The sequence below is a fragment of the Echiichthys vipera genome, assembly GCF_963691815.1.
Source record: "Echiichthys vipera genome assembly, chromosome: 12".
In the NCBI taxonomy this organism is placed as follows: Eukaryota; Metazoa; Chordata; class Actinopteri; order Perciformes; family Trachinidae; genus Echiichthys; species Echiichthys vipera.
Genome location: NC_139837.1, coordinates 7,824,979 through 7,845,847, shown reverse-complemented (window position 1 = coordinate 7,845,847; position 20,869 = coordinate 7,824,979). Strand labels below are relative to the sequence as shown.

Genomic DNA, 20,869 nt, shown 5'->3' with positions numbered 1-20,869 from the left:
GACCCATGCTACTTGCTTGCGGGGTATTTTAGTCGGTTTAGGGCCATTTTACGAAGCACCGCTTCATTGGTCTTTATGTTAAGGAGACATGTCTGAGTTACAGTGTTAAACTATAATAAAATACAGGACTGTAGGTATTACATCATCAGTCAATCACCAGACTTCTGTTAACCTGACGCAACTATAAATTTCTTCTAATGTTACTGATTATTTGCAGGAACACGATGTGGGCCCTTCTAGTCCTTTACGTCCTGGGACAGAACATCTGCCAGGTATTTCACTATCACAATACATTAGATCTTCAAAATCAAAGGAGCAACATTAAATTACATTTAATTGAATGATTTTCTTTTGACTTCCAGGCTGTCGGAGGAGGTAAACGCTTTTTCATTTTGACCTTCAAATGAACAGTGTTCCAAACAGATATGGTGTGTATGGTGTTTTGAAATGTATTGCATTCAGGTTGACGTTTCTTTTGGACGTTTCAGACAATTCAACACAAATGTATTACGTCAAAGTGACAATAGAGAAGAGCGCAATCGCAAACTTATCCGAGATGATTAGGAAACCGTTTGTGAGAAACACCTCCCTGAATGTTGACAACCTTCAAATGACAACAGGTAAACATACTGTGCCTTCTGATTAATATTTAAAATAAGAAAGAATAAGAATGAAATCACCAATTTAAAATGTTACACTTTTTATTCCTAAGAGTGTCGGAGTGTCCAGACCGGTACAGAGTGCAGCTGCAAGCAAAACTTCAGATGGAGCGATAAAGTTTGTAAATCTAGTCCGAAATGTTGTGGCACCGAATGCACCTTCAGCGGCAAACCTGCTCCCATGTGTGTTTCAACCAAAACAGGTATTTGGTCTTGACTCTTTTATTTTTTTTTACTACTGTGTTTGCATATGCAAGTGTGTGTGTGTTTGTGTCTGTGTGTCCGTGTGTGTCCGTGTGTGTCTTTGTGTGCGTGTGTGTGTGTGTCTGTGTGTGTCTGTGTGTGTGTGTATGTGTGTGTCTGTGTGTGTCTTTGTGTGCATGTGTGTGTGTGTGTCTGTGTGTGTGTGTGTGTGTGTGTGTGTGTGTGTGTGTGTCTGTGTGTCCGTGTGTGTCCGTGTGTGTCTGTGTGCGTGTGTGTGTGTGTGTGTGTGTCTGTGTGTGTCTTTGTGTGCGTGTGTGTGTGTGTGTGTGTGTCCGTGTGTGTCTGTGTGTGTGTGTGTCTGTGTGTCCGTGTGTGTGTGTGTGTGTGTGTGTGTCCGTGTGTGTCTTTGTGTGCATGTGTGTGTGTGTGTGTGTGTGTGTGTGTGTATGTGTGTCTGTGTGTGTGTGTGTGTGCGTGCGTGTGTGTGTGTCCGTGTTTCATGTGTGTCTCATGTGCTGTTTTTATATCCCTGGTTGTGCAGGGGCGATAAAATAAATAACTCTGCATTTTTAGTAGCACATTTTCGAACATATTTTCATAATCAGTGGTTAGACATATGCCTTTAACCATAATTAGAATAAGATGAATTGATGAGGGAAACATGATACAGAGGAAAGTGATTTGATCTGATTGAACTAATTGGCCTACTGCTATGTTAGGCCCATGATGACAAAGTCTCAGAGCCGCAATTAACAGTAATTCCATTAATCCACAATGTTCTTTATTTGGTCAATAAAATGTCAGGAAGTAGTGAAAAGGGTCGTGTGTCTTCATATTGCTTGATTTGCTAAACCAACGGTCCAATATTCAATTTACAATGGTTAAAAAATTTGTGTTTTCGCTTAAACATGAACTTAAAACAAAAGTTTAAGCAATAAACAGGTTTATTAATTAGTCAACAAAATGTCCCAGCTCTTCGAATCTTCCCAGTGCGTTCATCTGTTAATAATAATGCTCCCTTTAATGGGACTGGATGGTCGGTAACATCCACAACTCAGGGCTAAAACATCAGCAGTGTCGTGAAGCAAAACACTCCATCAAGAATCCCAGAATCCCATAACGCCTGGAAAAAGTACCGTGCGTGTGCGTGTGTGCGTGTGTGCTTGTGTGCTTGTGCGTGCGTGTGTGTGTGTGTGTGTGTGTGTGCGTGCGTGCGTGCGTACGCATGCGTGTGCGTGTGAACATGTGTCTTCTTCCTTTTCAGTCACTATCGAAGGATCGGTTACGTTGAGTGGACCGGAGCATCACAATTGTCTGAAAGAAAATTCATCTCAGGAGTTTCAGAAGTGTCACAACCAGCTGTTACAAGAGGTAAAAACTCATCCTTATGTATAAACAACACAGCACTTAAAGGTCCTATACTGTAAATAATGAGATTTCAATGTGAATACAGATATATTCAGTATGAGACGGACAGTACTTTTAAACATTAAAGCTTGTAAACATATTGTCAAAATCTTTCAGTTGCCTTGACAGAAACAACACATGGAGACTTCCTGATACTCTTTTACAAGAATAAACAGTTTTCATCAAATCAGAGACAAGAGACACTTTTTACGTATCTGACACGGGGAGAGAGGAGGTCAACGAGCACTGCTTGGCTTGTCCCACTGCAAATTCTCTCCGCCTTCCATTCTCCTTCCGTGTCTTTTTATTAAAGAGTACATGAATAATCATTAACCAGTTACATACAGATACTATTTTCCACACAAGAGTTTCTACAAGGTCACAGCTGCTGTTACTTCCACAGTTCTCTTTGGGAGGGAAATCGTTATCAGACTTTCCCCAGATGGGTCAAATAAAATTGGTTCAGACATGCAGGCACATACTTTGCAACAAACACTCTGAAGAAAAACACTTTGTATTATATGCATGAAAAGAACATTTCTGATAATATTTTATACATTTCTTTAACACATATTCTAGTAGAAGTATGAGGCTAATAAAGAAGAAGAATTACTTTATTTATCCCGCACCGGAAATTGAATTTTTTCACTCTTATTATTAATCTTGTTACAAACACAGGCCGAAATACACACACATGCACAACCAGGACCTATACATGCAATTAAGGAGAGATGTTAGAGCGAGGGGGCTGCCAGTGACCAGCGCCCCAAGCAGTTGGGGGTTCGGTGCCTTGCTCAACAGCACCTCGGCAGTGCCCAGGAGATGAACTGGCACCTCTCCAGCCACCAGTCCACGCTCCATACATGGTCCACACAAGGACTTGAACCAGCGACCCTATGGTTCCCAGCCAAGTCACCTATGGACTGAGCTACTGCCGCCCAAATTAATTAATTAAGCATTATATGGGACCTTTATGAGTTTTGCCAGATCAGGAGGGATGTCTTTAATTCAGGTATCGTCGTGTGCCGTTAGTTTACCAACGTGTGACTGAGTTGTTGCCTTTCAGATGAAAAAAGTCTACAGCACTTTGAGGGGATTTGACATCTTAACAATTACCAAATACAGGTACATGCCTTGTTTACCACATTAAACTATTTCTGTTATTCTTCTGTTTTATATGATATGTGACTGAAATCTGCTCCTTGTCTTCACCGAAGGGTCGGCAGCATCATCGCAGATTTTGAAATGATGTTTTCTGACAACATCAAACAACAAGATTTGATCGAAACATCTGGACGCCTGAGCAGCAATCTGTCAGCGTCCTTTAATATGGATGTCACAGGTAATTATGTCTAACGCAGGGTGGGAAGAAACCGTTCTCCGTTTTAAAACCTGGATTGAATAAACAACACGAGGCAGCTGATTTTACGCTGATGTAACGCTTATTTTCCGCAGGTGTTGTCCATTTAAAGATGCCATCTGGCACCGTGTGCAACAAGCAGCAGCCCACTCTCACCTGCACATTAACGGAGAAACTGAACGCCTCGCCAGTGTGGCAGCTGAAACATGAGGGCAAAGTATTTCAGATATTTTCCGGCACAGAGTCAACTGTGACATCGACAGCACTGGAGACAAGTGTCAAACTTACAGTCGTATCACAACGCTGGACAGGTATATTTTTTTCAGCCACTGTATTTACGTTTGACTTAATTAGCCCGCGAGCTGGCTTTCAGTGAATGTCTAAATGAGGAATCAGAGGTGTAATCTACTCAAGTACTGTATTGAAAGCTGGAGGAGGCAGATTATTTTTTGGTCAAACCACCGTAGTAATGTTTTATCATGTTGTAATTCAAGTGTTCTGAGAGACAACTAGACTTCTGCGCCTCCTCCAGACCGTGACGGGGGAGTTTGGCCAATCACAGGTCATTTCAGAGAGAGAGAGAGAGCGTTTCTATTGGCTGTTGTACAAATGCACATGTGTCTGCATGTCCCTTTGGTGAAAGACAGCTCTGCTTACTGTTGCTAAAGCCCAGTTCAGACCAACGATTCACAACGGGACAAAACTGTTGCAGCGGTGTGAACTGAGCCGTCTCGTCTGGACTCAAACCGGCTGATGTTGTCGCCTGCGATTCAGCTGGTCAAATCGCCAGCAGCTGGTTTTAGAACGTAACACGTCACCTGTTACAACAGCCAATTAGCTCATATCAAGAGAGAGAGAGAGAGAGAGAGGCAATACAATGAACAAGGAGAGTGAGCGCCGTTATCGAGAACAAAGCAGTGAATAGATAGATAGATAGATAATGCAGCTGTAGCAAGTATCTCACTCTCTCTGTGCTCATTTATATTTTATAATGCTACAAATTATAACCAGCTACGTAAAAAAGCCTGAAAAGTCAGAGGTTAGAACGGAAGTACAGAGAGGCGTTGCTATGGAGATGATCGAAAAGGTGGCAACATTGTGTTCTCACAGCTTGTTTGTCTTTTTTCCTGTCTAAGGAGAGTACACATGTCTCTATCATCAAACGTCAGGCTCAATTTCCATAACTCACAAAGCCAGCGCTGTAATAGACATATCCCTCCTGCCGAACATTGTCATCACCACGGTGCCATCATTTCCGCGCTGCAGAAAGAAATCGGATTTAATGAGTGTTAGAGTCAAGTGTGACATAGGGAGCGGCAATGAAGATTATGATGTCACATGGGAAAGCGTTAACACCTTCACAGACATACAATCCGCAGGTAAGTACATTTTCTTGTGTCCGTCTTCTTCACCCATTCATTTCAACGAATCTTTGTGTAAACTGAAAATACATGACGGGCTTTTGTGATCCTTGCAGGTCCTCCTGAAAGTAACGTTTATGAAGGTGATGCAATTGTTCCGTGTGATGAACCCTCGAAAAGGCCAAACTTAAAATGCAAATTTAAGAACAGGTGCAATGAAACAAGAACTGCTTCAACTGATGTCAATATCATATATGGTATGTTTTAGTATACGTTCAAATATTGTCAGAAAAACACTTTGTCTTACATCAAATCCATATTTGCTTACAATAGATTACATTTCAACACTACTTGTGTACTTCTGGCACAAAGTCATCCAATGGTCTTTTTTTGACACTTACACACATCAAATAAACCATCGAGACCTTTATTTTGTATATGAACTATAAGCGGAGAAATCTTGGAGAGTCGTTAACAGCCTGACGTGGCTAACACTGATTAGCTCGGGGCAGTACGCTATAGACATTAAAACGTCTTTTTTAACCACTTATACTGCTCAAAATAACACCAAACCTCTACAGCAGCATGAGAAGAGTCCCTACACATAAAACAAAGCACCAATGGGCTCCTTCCTTTTGGATTGACTTTGGTAATCGACTTAAATGGACTTTACTATGAGAGGAGCTGGTACAGGGGCCAGTAGGTAAGTCTTTAAAACACTCTTTTAATAAACGCTGGGTTCACTAACTATGTTGTTGGTGCTTCGTTTTATGTGTAGGGACTCTTCTCATGCTACTGGAGAGGTTTAGTGTTATTTTCAGCAGCATTAGTGGTTAAAAAAAGAGGTTTGGATGCCTTCACCGTACTGCCCCAAGCTAATCAGTGTTAGCCACGTCCGGCTGTTAGCGACTCTCCAGGATTTCTCTGTTAATTTGATGTATGTAAGTGCTGAAAAAGACCATGGGATGATTTTGCGCCGATACTACACTTTAAGCCTTAACTTTTCTGCCTCAAAACAGACGATCAAGGCGATAGATTCTGTGCAGCCGACGGCGATTGGGAAGAAACCAAAGCTGGATTCACTGCTGTGTTAAAATGCAAGGACACAGCCGGACAAAGACGAAGGGACTGCATAAAGTAAGGCTGCAACTAATTATCAGCAGATAACATTCGGACGATTTTGTTCTGATTAATCCATTGATTGTTTGGTTCTTACATTGTCAAAAAATCTTGAAAAATGCCCGTCGCAGTTGCTTGTTCTGTGCACGAAACACATTTAGTTGACTATCACAGAAGGCACCTTGTATACTCAATTTGAGGATGTGAATCAAACTAATTTAAGGCAATTAAATGGCATTTAAAACATTACTTCTATGATTAGTTGATAATCATATTTGTTGACGATTTTATGTTCATCCTTTCAGCTCCACGCGGGGGGAATGGAGACCAGAGGTGTCAGGGTGTGTGAACCAAAGGGTGGAGAGTGTGCTGCAGAAAGCGATCGTAAGCCTAATCTTCATAACTAAAGATAAGAGTCTCCGTCACTTGATTTATAAAAAGACTTGTACCAAACATATCAGCAGAATATAAAGCAGCCAATTAAAATAGCCTGATATTCAAAAGCCATATTCCCCCTGTGGGCAGATGTGAACGTACAAAAGCTTATTCCTCACCCATGAATCCTCACTGTTGTTACAGACCGTTGACACTGGACTTGGCGCTACAGATACAAACGCTGAGCACGTCTTCTCCAGCTTTGAGAAAGTTACTAATAACTCACGGGAAATCAACACTTTCGCCAACATAAACGCATCGGTTCAAGTGCTCTCGAGTTTGAGTGAAAAGCTGAAGAGCATAAATAACGAGTCAGCAGTGGATGTGAGTATCGCATGATCTTGTTGAGCTGTTGAAAGTTATTACTGGGTTTTAAAAAGAGCATTACTTACATGTTTCATTTAAAGGTCTAACGCTTAAGATTTTCATGGCATCAAACCCCATTTTTGGTATCGTTTATGGTTGGATTTTTTGTTTTCTGCAATAGCTAATCAATGTATTTTCGTTCAGTATCAGACATTCCTGTGCTGGATTCAATTGCCTTCACACACTCGAGGTATTCTCAGTAAACGAGGCATGCGTGTAATCCGTGCATGTCATTTTTCACAACATAACATTTCCCGCTGCGCTGCACCACACCGTAATTCCTTATTCGTTTGAAGTTTATGTTTTGGATTATGATTGGTGGCTATGATAGGTTGCCTCTCATCGTAGCGAAACAGTTATTATTATTATTATCCATCGGACAGTTTACATTTCAGTTTATTTGGGGGGACAATTTGACCATATTTAAATATAGTACAAACAGATGGTGTTTACAAGGTACAGGGAAGAAGAGGGGGATGACAACACTAGGGTTCTCACATCTTGCCGTACTTGTCATTTAATTATTTTTACACAAGCGGTTATTGTGATGTTTGTTGGTTATTGTCTGTTTTTGTTGAGCGTATTAAAGAAAACAGGACACACAGGAAGTAAGAAAACCTATAGTACTAGGTGCTAAGTGGAGAAGGGGTAGGAATTAATAAGATAATGCTTCTTCCTGCTCCTTTTCAAACATACAAAGGGTTTTTAATGACTCGTGCTTCAAGTGTAATTCATTTTTTACATGTTTGAAATAAATCATTCATTCATTCATTCATTCATTCATTATTAGAGGGCTAGTGTCGCCCCTTATGGCCCTGCGCTGTGTAAATCCTGTGTTACTTGGATTTCAGCTTACAAAAGTTTACACGATGTGGTTCATTAAGGGGTAGACATTAAACTCTTACCATCATCCTCCGTCTGGTTGTTAAAGACACGATGGAAAAAGCAGATTATTGGACTTTTTTGTTAGAACAACATGAGAACAGTTTTCCCCTCTTGTTTGCCGTGTGTTTCTGACAAAGAAGCTGCTCAACAAGTAAACCTTAAACCTTACTTACTGCTACCAACAATCCCAGGCGTTGTCAAATCAACCAATCATTTAGTAGTAATATTAATCAAATAGATGTATTTTCAATTCAATTTGATTTATAGTGAGAAATCATAACAAAAGTTGTCTCAGGACACTTTACAGAGTAGGTAAAGACCACACTCTATGACTTATTTATGATTAACATAGACCCAACAATTCCCCCGTAGAGTACGGTGGCGTTGAAGACCTTCCCTATAACAGACAGGAACGTCAGACAGACCCAGCTCTGGGGAGGACGGACATCTGTCTGCACCGGTTGGGGAGGAAGAAAAGGAGAGAGAAAGAGAGAAAGACATAGACAGACACAAAGACAGAGAGACAGACACACTTCCAGAGATGCAAGCAACCAAAGACAGTAATTATAAAAATATCTATAGTAATGTGAATATGACTCAAATGTTATGGCAGTTAATACAGCAGAATAGTAGGAACAAGCACATCTAAGCACATGTATCCAAGGAACCCAAGCCGGAGAAAGGCCTTTTCTAACTTTGAGCAGACACGGTGTACTTCCACTGCAATTAAAACAAGCTTCTTTGTTTTCAGGACTTTGTGGTGTCATCCAGCAATTTGCTGGAAAGGTCTCTTCAGGCATCGTGGGCGAGTGAGGAAGGCAACGCTTCACTGGCTGGGAGATACCTGAGTTCTGTTGAGCACCTGATTGAGATCACAAACCTCACACGTACCCCTAAAACGAAAAATATAGAGGTCGCCACAAACAATTGCACACAGAGGTCCCAATGTGAAAACAAGGTGTTTGATGTCACTGTCGCTCTTGTCGGCAAAGACCTTGGCAGTGTGAAAACAGCGGGATTTAAAGAACTGGAGAACTATTTGCCCAATACGGATGCTGAGTTTGACCCTAACAGCATTGTTGTGTCGACAACTACTGAGCTTAAACAGCTGGATTCATTCAAGATTAAAATCAACTTTGCGTTACTCAGGCCGAGGCGTCCCAACGTTGCAATAAAGTGTGTCTGGTGGGACAACAGCACCGGAGAATGGTCATCAGTAGGATGCGAATGGAAGGGTCCTTACGAAGAGGGACTTTGCACTTGCATCCATTTGTCTTCATTTGCCATTTTAATGTCAAAGCATCCAATTACAATCGATGGGCTCACTGAGGTGACCCAAGTGGGGCTGTCTATCTCACTCGTGTCTCTCATCATCAGTCTTGTGATCGAACTGACCGTCTGGAGCGCCGTTGTTAAGACAAACACTTTGTATTTACGCCACACCGCCCATTGCAACATTTCCCTGTGTTTGCTGATTGCAGATTGCTGTTTTTTAGCATCTTCTAATCCAAGCGATGTAATGTGGTGTCGGATCTTTGTGGTGCTGAAGCATTTTTGTTTCCTTGCCATGTTCTTTTGGATGTTGTGTCTGAGCAGCATACTTCTTCACCAAGCGGTTTTTCTGTTTCATACTGTGAGCAAGAAAATCTACCTGCGCTTCTCCCTGTTCCTGGGCTACGTGTGTCCTTTGCTGATCGTTGTCATGACGTTTCTTATCTATGATGGTGGCGCTGAGGACTCGTATTTCTCCCGTCAGACCTGTTGGCTGCTTTACATTGGACTCATGAAAGGCTCCATCTATGCATTTATCATACCAGTCGGTATAATTGTCTTCTTCAATGTGTTCTCCATGGCAGTGGTGATCATAAAGCTTTTGGATAACCCCATGAATGCGGAAAAATCGAATGAAAAAGAAAAAAAGGCGTGCGTGACTGTCATGAGGTCAGTTATTCTTCTAACTCCAATCTTCGGTGTGACTTGGATTTTTGGGTTCGCCGTGTTGCTTCTTGACCTCACGCATGGACCCGTGGCCATCGTGGTCAATTATGCCTTTACCCTGCTGAACGCATTCCAGGTACAGTGCGCTCACTATGATCTTCAAGCCATCGTAACCAGTAAAACGTATTTCTTCTCGCTCAGTAACCTCTTGTCTTCTCATGTGCAGGGTTTGTTCATCTTGTTAAGCACGTGCCTGGGGGACAAACTGGTAAGTTACATCCTAACTAGTTGAGTTTAGTTTTATGGATTCTACATCAGTCACTTTACTTATTTGAAATTGGTATGAGATTAAATTTAGTCAGGTAAGGCTTTCACTACGGAAGCCCTAAAGGGTCACACATACATGCATTTTATTTCCTTTGTTTTCCTGGGAAAACCAGATAATTTTCCTCGGTTTTCCTGTGATAACAAGATAATTTTTCTTTTTATTCCCGTGATAGAGATCGTTTTCCTGTTTTCCTGTGAAAATTAGACTTTTTTTTTCTCCATTTTCCCATGATGAGATCATTTTCCACTGTTTTTCTGTGAAAATTTGATATTTTTTCTGTTTTTTTTTGTGATAACGAGATTCCTTTTCCTTCATTTTCCCGTGATTTTTCCTCCGTTTTCCTGTGATATTTTTTATCTCTGTTTTCCCATGATAACAAGATCATTTTCCTCCATTTCGCTGTGAAAATATAGAGGTAGCTGTGATATTTTTGCTCCGTTTTCCCATGATAATGAGGTGATTTTCTTCTGTATTCCCGGGATCACAAGATCATTTTTAAATTTTTCTAATTTTATATTTTTTCTCTTGTTATCACAGTAAACCGGAGGAAATAAAATGTTTGTATATTTGACCCTTTCGGGCTTCCGTAATTCACAATGCCAGCGATCAAATACATTTGGTGTATTGTCCAGTCGTACTCCTGACCATGCAGCGCATCACTGATGATCTTTATGCTAAGCTAAGCAAAGCTCCTAGGCTGCTGGCTTCATCTTCATATTTAACAATCACATATTAAAGTGGCATCCGTCTTCTCATCCGACTCTTGATGAAAACATGAATAAGTCTATTTCTCAATGTCAAACTATTAATTGAAGCATGTCTACACTATGATTTTGTTATATGGTGCAAAAAGCTTAAAATGCCTTGGGAATCATCTCTGGATAACTTTATGAATTTAATCCAGGAAAAACAGTGTTTCTGTTTACAAATGGGGCTCAGAAATTAGACTTTTTACAGAAGTTAAAAGTGTTATTAGAAATCCTATAAACCACAAATAAGTGAGTACAGCATCATTAAAATTCCTTTAATCCAATTTTGACAGACCCGTGATGCACTTCTGACTCGTCTGAAGCAAAATGTAAGTGTGCTACGCCTGAGTTTACAAATGTAAAAAAGCATAACTGTTCATTTACACTTCCCTTTCCTCTCTTTTGCCCTCCAGGCTCCAGGATCGATTACCATCAGCTCCACAAAGTTAGACTCAACCCGTAAGAAGTGAAAATTGTACAATGTGCACCCTTTTGTTAATCAAAACAAATGCATAAACACCAGATAACAGCTTAACAGACTACATTTACACACATTTGATGATTTCTGTTGTTTATTTTTGGTTTATTAACTGGGAGTTTGTTTAGTAGATACAGTAGCTGTGTGTTTTAAGAGGTAAGCTTTGTTTGTGGCTTTAAATTAAACTACATATTAATGTGAAATGAGGTTTGAGCAATACTGTAAATAACATGTTTTCCTTAGTACTTAAGCACTGAAACACTGTCAACTTTTGTACAAACTTTGTTGTATAAAGATAAGTTAAGGCTTCGTCTGAATATTGCCAGATATCCTGTTTTCTTCGCCTTGTTGTGCCCACTCCTCATCTGTGTCATCCAGTGAAACCCCTTTCTGGGCTGCCATCTTGCGGTAGGCCTGGCACTCAATTTCTGCTCTGCAACGTACAAGAACAGAGCAATTTACAATTTAAGAAAGCTTTGTATTTAAAAGAAATGTTCATTTATTAAAGTATTACACAAAAAGGCGATTCAGAGACCAGGTGAAAGAATTGAAAAACTGGGCTTTATTTTATACTTTTGAAGGAATCGAACGCAGTCACGGTGTCCGTATATTTCGGCTATCCGCACTGGTTTGTCTCCACAGCAGTCCTCCTTGTCTATTGGGGCATGGAGGGAGTGCAGCAGCCGCAGCACAGCCAGCCGGCCGGACTCTGCAGCGCAGTGGGCAGGAGTCCATCCATGCTCCGTCCTCAGACACGGCCTGGCTCCATGCTCAATAAGGACCCTGACCGTCTCTGTATGTCCTGTTGAAAAGGCATATGACACTTGCATTTAAGAACCAGATGCTGTTTTAAATGAAATTGGCTAAAAACTAATTCTACTGTGGTAAAGGAAAATCCCTCCTATGACAATAAGCAAGAAAACAACAACAAAACAAACAATTAAATCAGTAATGCAACCAAAAAGGGCACTAAACAAGATGATATTTGGTGGAACAAATAATCTATTTATTAGGTTAGAAATAAATTGTGATAAATGTGATGATTGTCATTTATCATATATCATTTAAAAACATCTTTGCCCAGCCTCTTAAATGTGGCAAATGCCCGCTGGTCGTTGTTTTAAGTTAATGCAAATTAAAAAGGCCCATATTTGGGTTTTGGTCTGATGAACATTAGTTAAAGTTAAGTTAAATTACTTATCAATTCAAAACACTATTACCTCCCACATTGATTGACAGGTATTTTACTTAACAGATGAATACCAATTATATAGTGTCTGTAGTTACTTAAGCAAAAACCTTTAGTTTGGTCGACAGGACACAGTAAAGTGGAGTATTTAGTGGAGTCAAAACAGCTCAATGTGTTCAACTCTGTACATTTGAGAAGCACATATTTCAACACCAACATGTGGGTGAGTAGCTTAGCTTTAAAACAAATAAACTACTGGGTCTTTAAACGTGGCTGCCTAGTTAAACTTTAACGTTACAGCACAGCGGGCAGTGTCATTTGACGGGTAAACAGCTAACGTTACAGTGGGCAGTCAAACTAATGGTATGAGAGACTTAACGCTAGGAGAAAGGACCTTTATCTGCCGCCCAGTGAAGCGCAGTCTTGCGGCTCCAGTCGATGTCTCTGTGGTTGGGGTCGCACTCGTGTTTCCTCAGGATCTCCTCCACTTGGTCGAAGTGCCCCGCTGCGGCGGCCTGGTGCAGCTCCGTCATGGCGTAGCTACGGTTGCTAAGCGACAGCGGGACAACACAAGATGGCGCCTAGTGCTAACATGAGCCTGTAAACCAGGGGTGTCAAACTCTAATTCACAGTGGGCCAAATTTAAAAACTGGGACAAAGTTGGGGCCAAACTCAATATCTAAAAAAAAAAAAAAGTCTGCAAATGTGCATGTTTTCCCTTCTCTCTAGATGTGTAACGTTGGACCTTTTGTGTGCAGGTCCTTGTTCTTGTCGTGGTGTTTCTTATGTTTGATTCTTTGGTTACAGCCACGGTGGCTCTGCAGACGAGACAAACAGCTCTTTACCTTCAGACACAGATCATCTTCCTCCCACTGCTGCTGAAAGCTCCTGTTCTCCATCTTTCTTTGGGTCGTTTTTGGGGAGGGGTGGATTAAGTTTGTCTGTAGAGACTGGTAGCATGGATGCTCATGTTTGTCAACAGAAAAGTAGACGTGTATGAGCTTTATACTCGCGGGTCAGTTCTCAGAGAACCATGATATGATATTGCGGGCCAAATATAATTACACCGCGGGCCAGATTTGGCCCACGGGCCTAAGTTTGACACCCCTGCTGTAAACGGTGCTGCCGCCTGCTCTAGATACGTTTGAAATCACATCTGACCACTATGGAAAACTTTAAACTCAAAAACTATAATAATATTTTTAGGCATTTCAAATGTACTCCCTTAGTTTAGCTGACCCCATATGTCTTTGTTATTCTTTATTCCTTTTTATGTTTTACTGTCTTTGTAACCTATATTTTCATTCATGATATGTTTCTACATTAAAGGTTGAAATTGTAGAATCTTCGATTATATATATTTTTTAAATAATACACCCACGACTTCTGGTTTGGCTGAGATGGAGTAGACGCAAGCCAAGTCTTGCTCCCGCAACTTCTTATAATTTCTCATTTAAAAGGACCCCGAAAGTCACAACAAATATTAATATTTGTCTCGTTTGATGGATACACCACCGAAATATGTCAATGTATGCGACCAGACAGACTGTAAAAGACCAGGGGGCGAAGGCTAGCACCGCAGACGAGGAAGGCGGTGAGATTAGCATTGGCAGCTATTGCTAACCTCTGGGCAGAGCACCGTACAGCCCTATCTGCAGAGTTCAAAGCCCTCTTCATCGATCTCAAAGCCTGAATTTCAAAGCTCGAAGCAAAGCTGGACCCCGTCCACGCCACAGTGTCCGACTACGCTCAGAAGATAGGCTCCCTCGAGGTAAATGCAAATCTACGAGACGAGCGTCTGCTAAAACCCGAGGCCTGTGTCACACTAACAAGAGAGCAACGCTAACCTACTGGCTAAAGTCAGCGACCTGGATTCCTGCAAACAGCACCATAATCTCTGTGTGACTGGAATATCTAAATCAGTGTAAGGGGCGCGGGCGACAGCCCTCTTTGCGGAGCTTCTCATGGAGGTTTTCGGCAAAGGCTTCTTGGAATCACCGCCGGAGTGTGACAGGACTTACCGAACGCTAGCCCACGGGTTGTTTTGAGGGGTACAGAATGAAAGTATAGCATTTCCATAACAAAATATATATTTAGCCTGAATTAATATATTTATATTTTTTACTTTCTGTCACATTCTGTTTACATTGTACCAGCCAATAGCGGCTGGGAATGCAGGGTTGCCTGTTGTTCGGTGCAGCTACTATAGGCTGGCACTGAGTAAAATGGAGTTTGCCAATCCTGCAGCTGCGTTATTTGTCCCGGCAGCTTAGTGACCAGAGACGGGCAAAAGAGTCAGTAAAGACTAAGCATTTATTCCATGGGCTAAGATAAAGGAGTTCAACGGCATTAAAGCACACGAAATGGCTACGTTTCGCCTTGATCGGTAAGCTAACTTTCATGTTTACTTAGCTGTAACTGCTAACAGTAACGGCTAACAGTAACTGTCAGTCAAACTCCTCTACAATACTTGTTTTTATGGTGTGATTTGCTGGAGGGGACGGGTTCAAACCGGCTCAAACAGACTCCGGTCTCCTGTAGGCTACCGGATCGGGTCTAACAAACCTGGCAACCTGAGTTGTGGAATTATTTTCTGTTGTTGCGACTACGATCTTGAGACACTAGATGGCGGTGTTCTGCTCTTCTACATATTCGACCTTAAACTTAATTTGAGTTAGCGTACTTAAAATGAAAGGATAATACCATAGACTGTTTAAATAGTTGTAAACCCCTTTTTGCCGGTCAAAATCAACTCGTAGGTATGGCTAACTATGATTCTGAATTGATGTATATGCTACAGTTCTGACATTGGCATCATACAGTAATGCAATATCGGGAAAACTGCTACAATGAATCCATCACGTCTTTCAAACAGCTCAAGTAGATATTGACCTTTCCAACAAATAAATATATTAAGTTAATTATTATAATATTTATGTACGTATAAAAGTTTTTATGAATAGCGTTAAGCATTGCCAGTATTTAACAAGAATATGAAGTCCAACTACTCACCCATTAAAAATAAAAAGAAGTCTTGGATATAACTAAAGAATTATTAATTCAAGAGACAGCCTGTTCAAATGTATAGAAATCCATTAAAAAAAATCACCCCCTTATTCATCCATGCACATACTGTATGTTTATTGACACAAATTAACCACATTAGCTTCATTTCACTTAGTTAGAAATGTAACTAGCGAATATTTTAAGACAAACGTGTATTTTCAATTCACAAAATATCAAGTTTGCTATGTCGGCTGAGTTGACAACATGGGAATTCATCTGGGTACAGAGCTGAAACAAAAACAAACAAACAAACATTAGATCACGTATTGAAAACATTACATTTAAAATAGCTATCATGTCTAAATATCAGTATGTCACCACCAGTTGGTGAGAAAAACAAGTCCTACCATTAATTTAACAGGCTTTCGAAGACACTGCTCATCCTGGTCCACTAAAGATGAGAAATCAAATGGCATTAAATAAACTAGTGAATATGACATTCATTAACAACTTTATAAATGTAAATAACCATTCCAAGATTTCAAAAACTGATGAAATGTCTACTAACCTGAAATTGTCTGTGTCCAGTCCTTTCCAATATTCATCCATCAATGTATTCACAAGCACTCCCTCGCACTCTATTTCCACTGCATACTGAGGAACTGCCATCTCTGGATGATCTTCTGTGTTGAACACAGTCACTCTGAGTGGTTTATCAACCAGAAGATTGTAGAAGGTGTCGTAAACTTTGTCATCCCAGGAGCCCCTGGACTTATCAAATCCATTCAAAGAGCACAAAAAAGCCAGAGGAGCCTTCTCCAGCAGACTCTGAGGCAGTGATCTCAAATTATTGATGTCAATGTCAGACTCATTTCCATAGTCGACAAACACAACATCGAAAGCAGATTCAACTCTGCGGATGACTTGAGCTCGATACCACTGGTTGTCATTGGAAAACAGAGCAAGGCATGGACTGCCAGGACCAAGAGTCTTGAGGAACATCATGTCCTGTTGAGCCTGTCCTGCTTCCTGAGCAAGTCTTGACACTTTGCTGAGCTCCTCTGTGTTGGCGTACTGACACCAGAAGTAGTGTGGATCCACAATACTAGAAGCATACACTTCCTCCTTTTTGTTTTTGGTGAGGTCGGGCTTCTTGTACATGTAAGTATTCACGTTTACTTCGGAAGCACTGAGGTGCGTCATGTTGGACTCAGTTTGACCATCTTGGAGGACAGTTTCTGTTTGAAGATGGTCTATTGATATGCGTTCTTTGGCAACTGGTTTCCAGTATTTCTGCATTGCTACATTTACAATAGCCCCCTCACACTCAATTTCAACTGGAAACTGAGGAACTGCAGCCTCTGAAGTGTCATCTATGTTAAACACCGTCACGCAGAGTGGTTTATCAACCAGAAGATTGTAGAAGTCATCATAAACTTTGTCATCCCAGGAGCCCCTGGACTTATCAAATCCATTCAAAGAGCACAAAAAAGCCAGAGGAGCCTTCTCCAGCAGACTCTGAGGCAGTGATCTCACATTATTGATGTCAATGTCTGACTCATTTCCATAGTCGATAAACACAACATTGAATACATTGCTAACTCTGCTAATAACTTGAGCTCGATACCACTGGTTGTCACTGGAAAACAGAGCAAGGCATGGACTGCCAGGACCAAGAGTCTCGGGAAACATCCTGTCCTGTTGTTTTTGCCCTGCTTTCTGAGCAAGCCTGGACATTTTGCTGAGCTCCTCTGTGTTGGCGAACTGACACCAGAAGTAGTGTGGATCCACAATACAAGATGCATATACCTCCTCCTTTTTGTTTTTGGAGTCGTTTGTAATGTTATCAGTATTTGCATTTACTTGGTAGACATTAAGTTGTGTCATGTTGGACTCAGTTTGAATATCTTGGTGTAAAGTTTCTGCTTGAGCCGTTTCAATCTTGACATGTTCTGGTCGAAATGGTTTCCAGTGTTTCTGCATCACGGTATTTATAACCACATTATCACATTCAATTTTCACTGCGTATTGAGGAACCACCATCTCTGAATGGTCTTCTATATTAAACACAGTCACTCTGAGTGGTTTATCAACCAGAAGATTGTAGAAGGTGTCGTAAACTTTATCATCCCAGGAGCCCCTGGACTTATCAAATCCATTCAAAGAGCACAAAAAAGCCAGAGGAGCCTTCTCCAGCAGACTCTGAGGCAGTGATCTCACATTCTTGATGTCAACGTCAGACTCATTTCCATAGTCGATAAACACAACACGGAATACATTGTCAACTCTGCGGATGACTTGAGCTCGATGCCACTGGTTGTCATTGGAAAACAGAGCAAGGCATGGACCACCACGACCAAGAGTCTTAAGGAACATCCTGTCCTGTTGCTTTTGTCCTGCTTCCTGAGCAAGCCTTGACACTTTGCTGAGCTCGTCTTTGTTGGCATACTGACACCAGAAGTAGTGTGGATCCAAAATACTAGAAGCATACACTTCCTCCTTTTTGTTTTTGGTGAGGCTGGGCTTCTTGTACATGCAAGTATTCACGTTTACTTTGGAAACACTGAGTTGTGTCATGTTGGACTCAGTTTGACCATCTTGGAGGACAGTTTCTGTTTGAGGATGTTCTGTCAAAACACATTGTTTGGCAGCTGGTTTCCAATATTTCTGCATTGCTGCATTTACAAAAGCTCCCTCACATTCAATTTCCACTGCAAACTGAGGAACTGCAGCCTCTGAATGCTCATCCATGTTAATTACTGTCACGCTGAGTAGTTTATCAACCAGAAGATTGTAGATGTCATCGTAAACTTTGTCATCCCAGGAACCCTGGGTCTTATCAAATCCATTCAAAGAGCACAAAAAAGCCAGAGGAGCCTTCTCCAGCAGACTTTGAGGAAGTGATCTCACATTATTGATGTTAACGTCAGACTCATTTCCATAGTCGATAAACACAACATTGAATGCATCACCCACTCTGCGAATGACTTTAGCTCGATACCACTGGTTGTCTTCGGAAAACAGAGCAAGGCATGGACTGCCAGGACCAAGGGTCTTGGGGAACATTGCATCCTGTTGAGCCTGTCCTGCTTGTTGAGCAAGCCTTGACACTATGTTCAAGTCTTCAGTGTCGGTGTACTGACACCAGAAGTAATGTGGTCCAACAATGCAGGATGCATATACCTCCTCTGTCTTGTTTGGAGAAATGTTTAACCACATGGAGATGTTCCCATTCCCCTCTGGGCAAGAAGTAGGGGAAGGTTTTGTCATTTCTGAGTCACCACCATCTGTTATTCTGTCTATGAGAAAGACATCTGAAGTTGGTTTTCTTCCTTCATCTACAGTCTTTTCATGTCCAATCTCTGGTGAGGAGACTGTGGACTGTGAATTCAGTTCATCTCTCTCACATGTTCCATTGCTGCTGTTGACTTGATTTTGTTCAGTCATTTTTGTTACTGATACATTCATGACCTCTTGCGTTAAGCACTCCTCATTTGGTATACTGAGATGTTCAGATTCGTTTGTGAGCTGCTGGCCGCTCTGCTGAATGAAATCAGTCATCTTTTGTTGTATCATCTTTGAAATAATCTCTCTGACTTTCACATCCACGTTCAGAGGTCCATAAAACAGTTCAACAAATAGCTTCCCTTCCCTTTCCTCCTTTGCCACCACTGAAATGGTAAAATGTTGGCCAACAGCATGATCTTCAAACCACTGATAGACTTCCTGTGGCGCTTCTGCAGGAACTTCAAACAACCCAAGTGAAACAGCCTTCACAGGAACAGACTCGGCCATACTTGCTTCAGTGGGGAAGGAGCAAATAGATTCATTCACTGCAAGGGCTTGGCCATTCTCCACAAGTGGGTAATCTGTGCACTGGGCATTTAGTCGATTAACATTTTCCATCACTTTATCGTGACATGCATTTTGCACCTCTGAAGGAAAACTTGTTGAAATTTGCCCATTAATCTGTACTGGAGGGTCTGAATAATCTGAGCTCTCTTTGATATGAGTATCATTAGCACCAGAAGTGGGTACATCATCTGTCCTGCCATTTTGAAGATCCATGCAGTGCTCCTTTCCAAGTGAACTGAGAAATAACGAATTAATGGGTTCATTTTGGACATTTGGCTCCATCTTGGAGGGTGAAAAAGGGCCTGCCCTCTCTTTAATTTGGTTGTTTATGCATTGAGCATTATCTGCATAGAGAATGACATGATAGATATCTTGAGGTGTATTGTGGTGGGTAAATTTTGCCACAACTGTCTGGTTCAGGAGCAGTGATTTCACGTAATCAGTCTGGGGCGCAGTCCACCCTTTGCCATTATCTTTCACACCTTCAAGTGAACAGAGATATGTGAAGACTGGCATTCTCCGAAATGCTCCATGCAGAGGTCTGAGGTTTCCCATTGGGACTAATTCAGTTTTTCCTTCATCCACATGCAAGACATCTACAGCACCATCGCTAGTCATGATTTGCTTTAGCATGGAGCGATGCCATCTGCCGTCTATCCCTCTAGCAGCACATGGATCTCCACAGGTCAAATGTTGTGTCTCTCCTAAATCTGAGCTCTCTTCATAGTGCTGCTGGATCTCTTCTGATAATTTTGTCATTGCCTTGGAAAAAACTAGTAATTTGCAAAAAATGTTACCTGGATTAGTTACCTGTGTCACATTCACAATTTCAAAAGTATCAGTTAACAGTTCTGGGTAAAAGTATTGGTCACGTTTTTCAAGTTGGCAACTAACATTCAGATTCTGTTGCGGCGTTGTGTGGTCGGCCTCAAGACATTTCTGTACAAGGCTTTTAAACTCGTCTACTGGAATCTTCTGTCCGGCTTCAATCATACATATGAGCTTGGAAACAACTGGTATGTCGAGGAGAATGGTCCTGTCTGGCATCAGCACATGTTGAACAAGTCCCTTAAACGTCTTGCCAGGAAGAGACATCAAAAACTTTGTGGCATTTTCAGACCAGTTACTCTCAAGGTAGAGGACATTTGAGAGTACGCATGATTCAGTTTCAGGAGGAAGGAGAAAACTGTTGCTCTGGCCCCACGCCAAAGCTTCATTTGTGGTGACGTGGGGCTGTCCCTGGTCGATTAGAAAAACTTTGTATGCTTCACTTTGAATCGATACAATCCGAGCTCGGTGCCAGGTGTCACTAATGCGAACCAGACAGAGATCCCCTGGTTTTCCTTCTGATCCATAAAACGTCCTATCCGGAGTCTGAATTTCCTCTCTCATCCGCTCATAAAGAGGCTTCCTTCCATCATCTAGGTTAACCCATAATTCCACAAGACCACAAGTGGAGTTAAGGTTCACCCTTGTGATGACAACAGGTACTAATGATCCTGGCGTTGGAAGGCCAGGAATTGAACACAT

The 20,869-nt window shown here is 41.4% G+C and overlaps 4 protein-coding genes across 4 annotated transcripts; 1 reads left to right on the top strand and 3 right to left on the bottom strand.

Moving 5' to 3' along the window:
• Nucleotides 1-495: 495 nt before the first annotated feature.
• adgrf3a (adhesion G protein-coupled receptor F3a) lies at nucleotides 496-11,315 on the top strand. The gene is made up of 15 exons (XM_083924553.1): nucleotides 496-620; nucleotides 713-862; nucleotides 2,128-2,234; nucleotides 3,337-3,395; nucleotides 3,488-3,612; nucleotides 3,726-3,941; nucleotides 4,767-5,009; nucleotides 5,108-5,248; nucleotides 6,011-6,128; nucleotides 6,416-6,494; nucleotides 6,690-6,869; nucleotides 8,548-9,870; nucleotides 9,961-10,002; nucleotides 11,105-11,140; nucleotides 11,225-11,315. Exons 1-15 carry the CDS (start codon nucleotides 503-505, stop codon nucleotides 11,279-11,281), a joined length of 2,994 nt encoding a protein of 997 aa, XP_083780679.1. The 5' UTR covers nucleotides 496-502; the 3' UTR covers nucleotides 11,282-11,315.
• Nucleotides 11,316-11,589: 274 nt separating this feature from the next.
• ankrd66 (ankyrin repeat domain 66) lies at nucleotides 11,590-13,011 on the bottom strand (the record flags this gene model as incomplete). The annotated part of the gene is made up of 3 exons (XM_083924552.1): nucleotides 11,590-11,722; nucleotides 11,863-12,091; nucleotides 12,873-13,011. 3 exons carry the CDS (start codon nucleotides 13,009-13,011, stop codon nucleotides 11,590-11,592), a joined length of 501 nt encoding a protein of 166 aa, XP_083780678.1.
• Nucleotides 13,012-15,756: 2,745 nt separating this feature from the next.
• Nucleotides 15,757-18,061, bottom strand: LOC310954863 (tudor domain-containing 6-like; the record flags this gene model as incomplete). The annotated part of the gene is made up of 2 exons (XM_083924551.1): nucleotides 15,757-15,772; nucleotides 16,053-18,061. 2 exons carry the CDS (start codon nucleotides 18,059-18,061, stop codon nucleotides 15,757-15,759), a joined length of 2,025 nt encoding a protein of 674 aa, XP_083780677.1.
• On the bottom strand, nucleotides 18,058-20,869 carry LOC310954862 (tudor domain-containing 6-like; the record flags this gene model as incomplete). The annotated part of the gene is made up of 2 exons (XM_083924550.1): nucleotides 18,058-18,111; nucleotides 19,460-20,869. 2 exons carry the CDS (start codon nucleotides 20,867-20,869, stop codon nucleotides 18,058-18,060), a joined length of 1,464 nt encoding a protein of 487 aa, XP_083780676.1.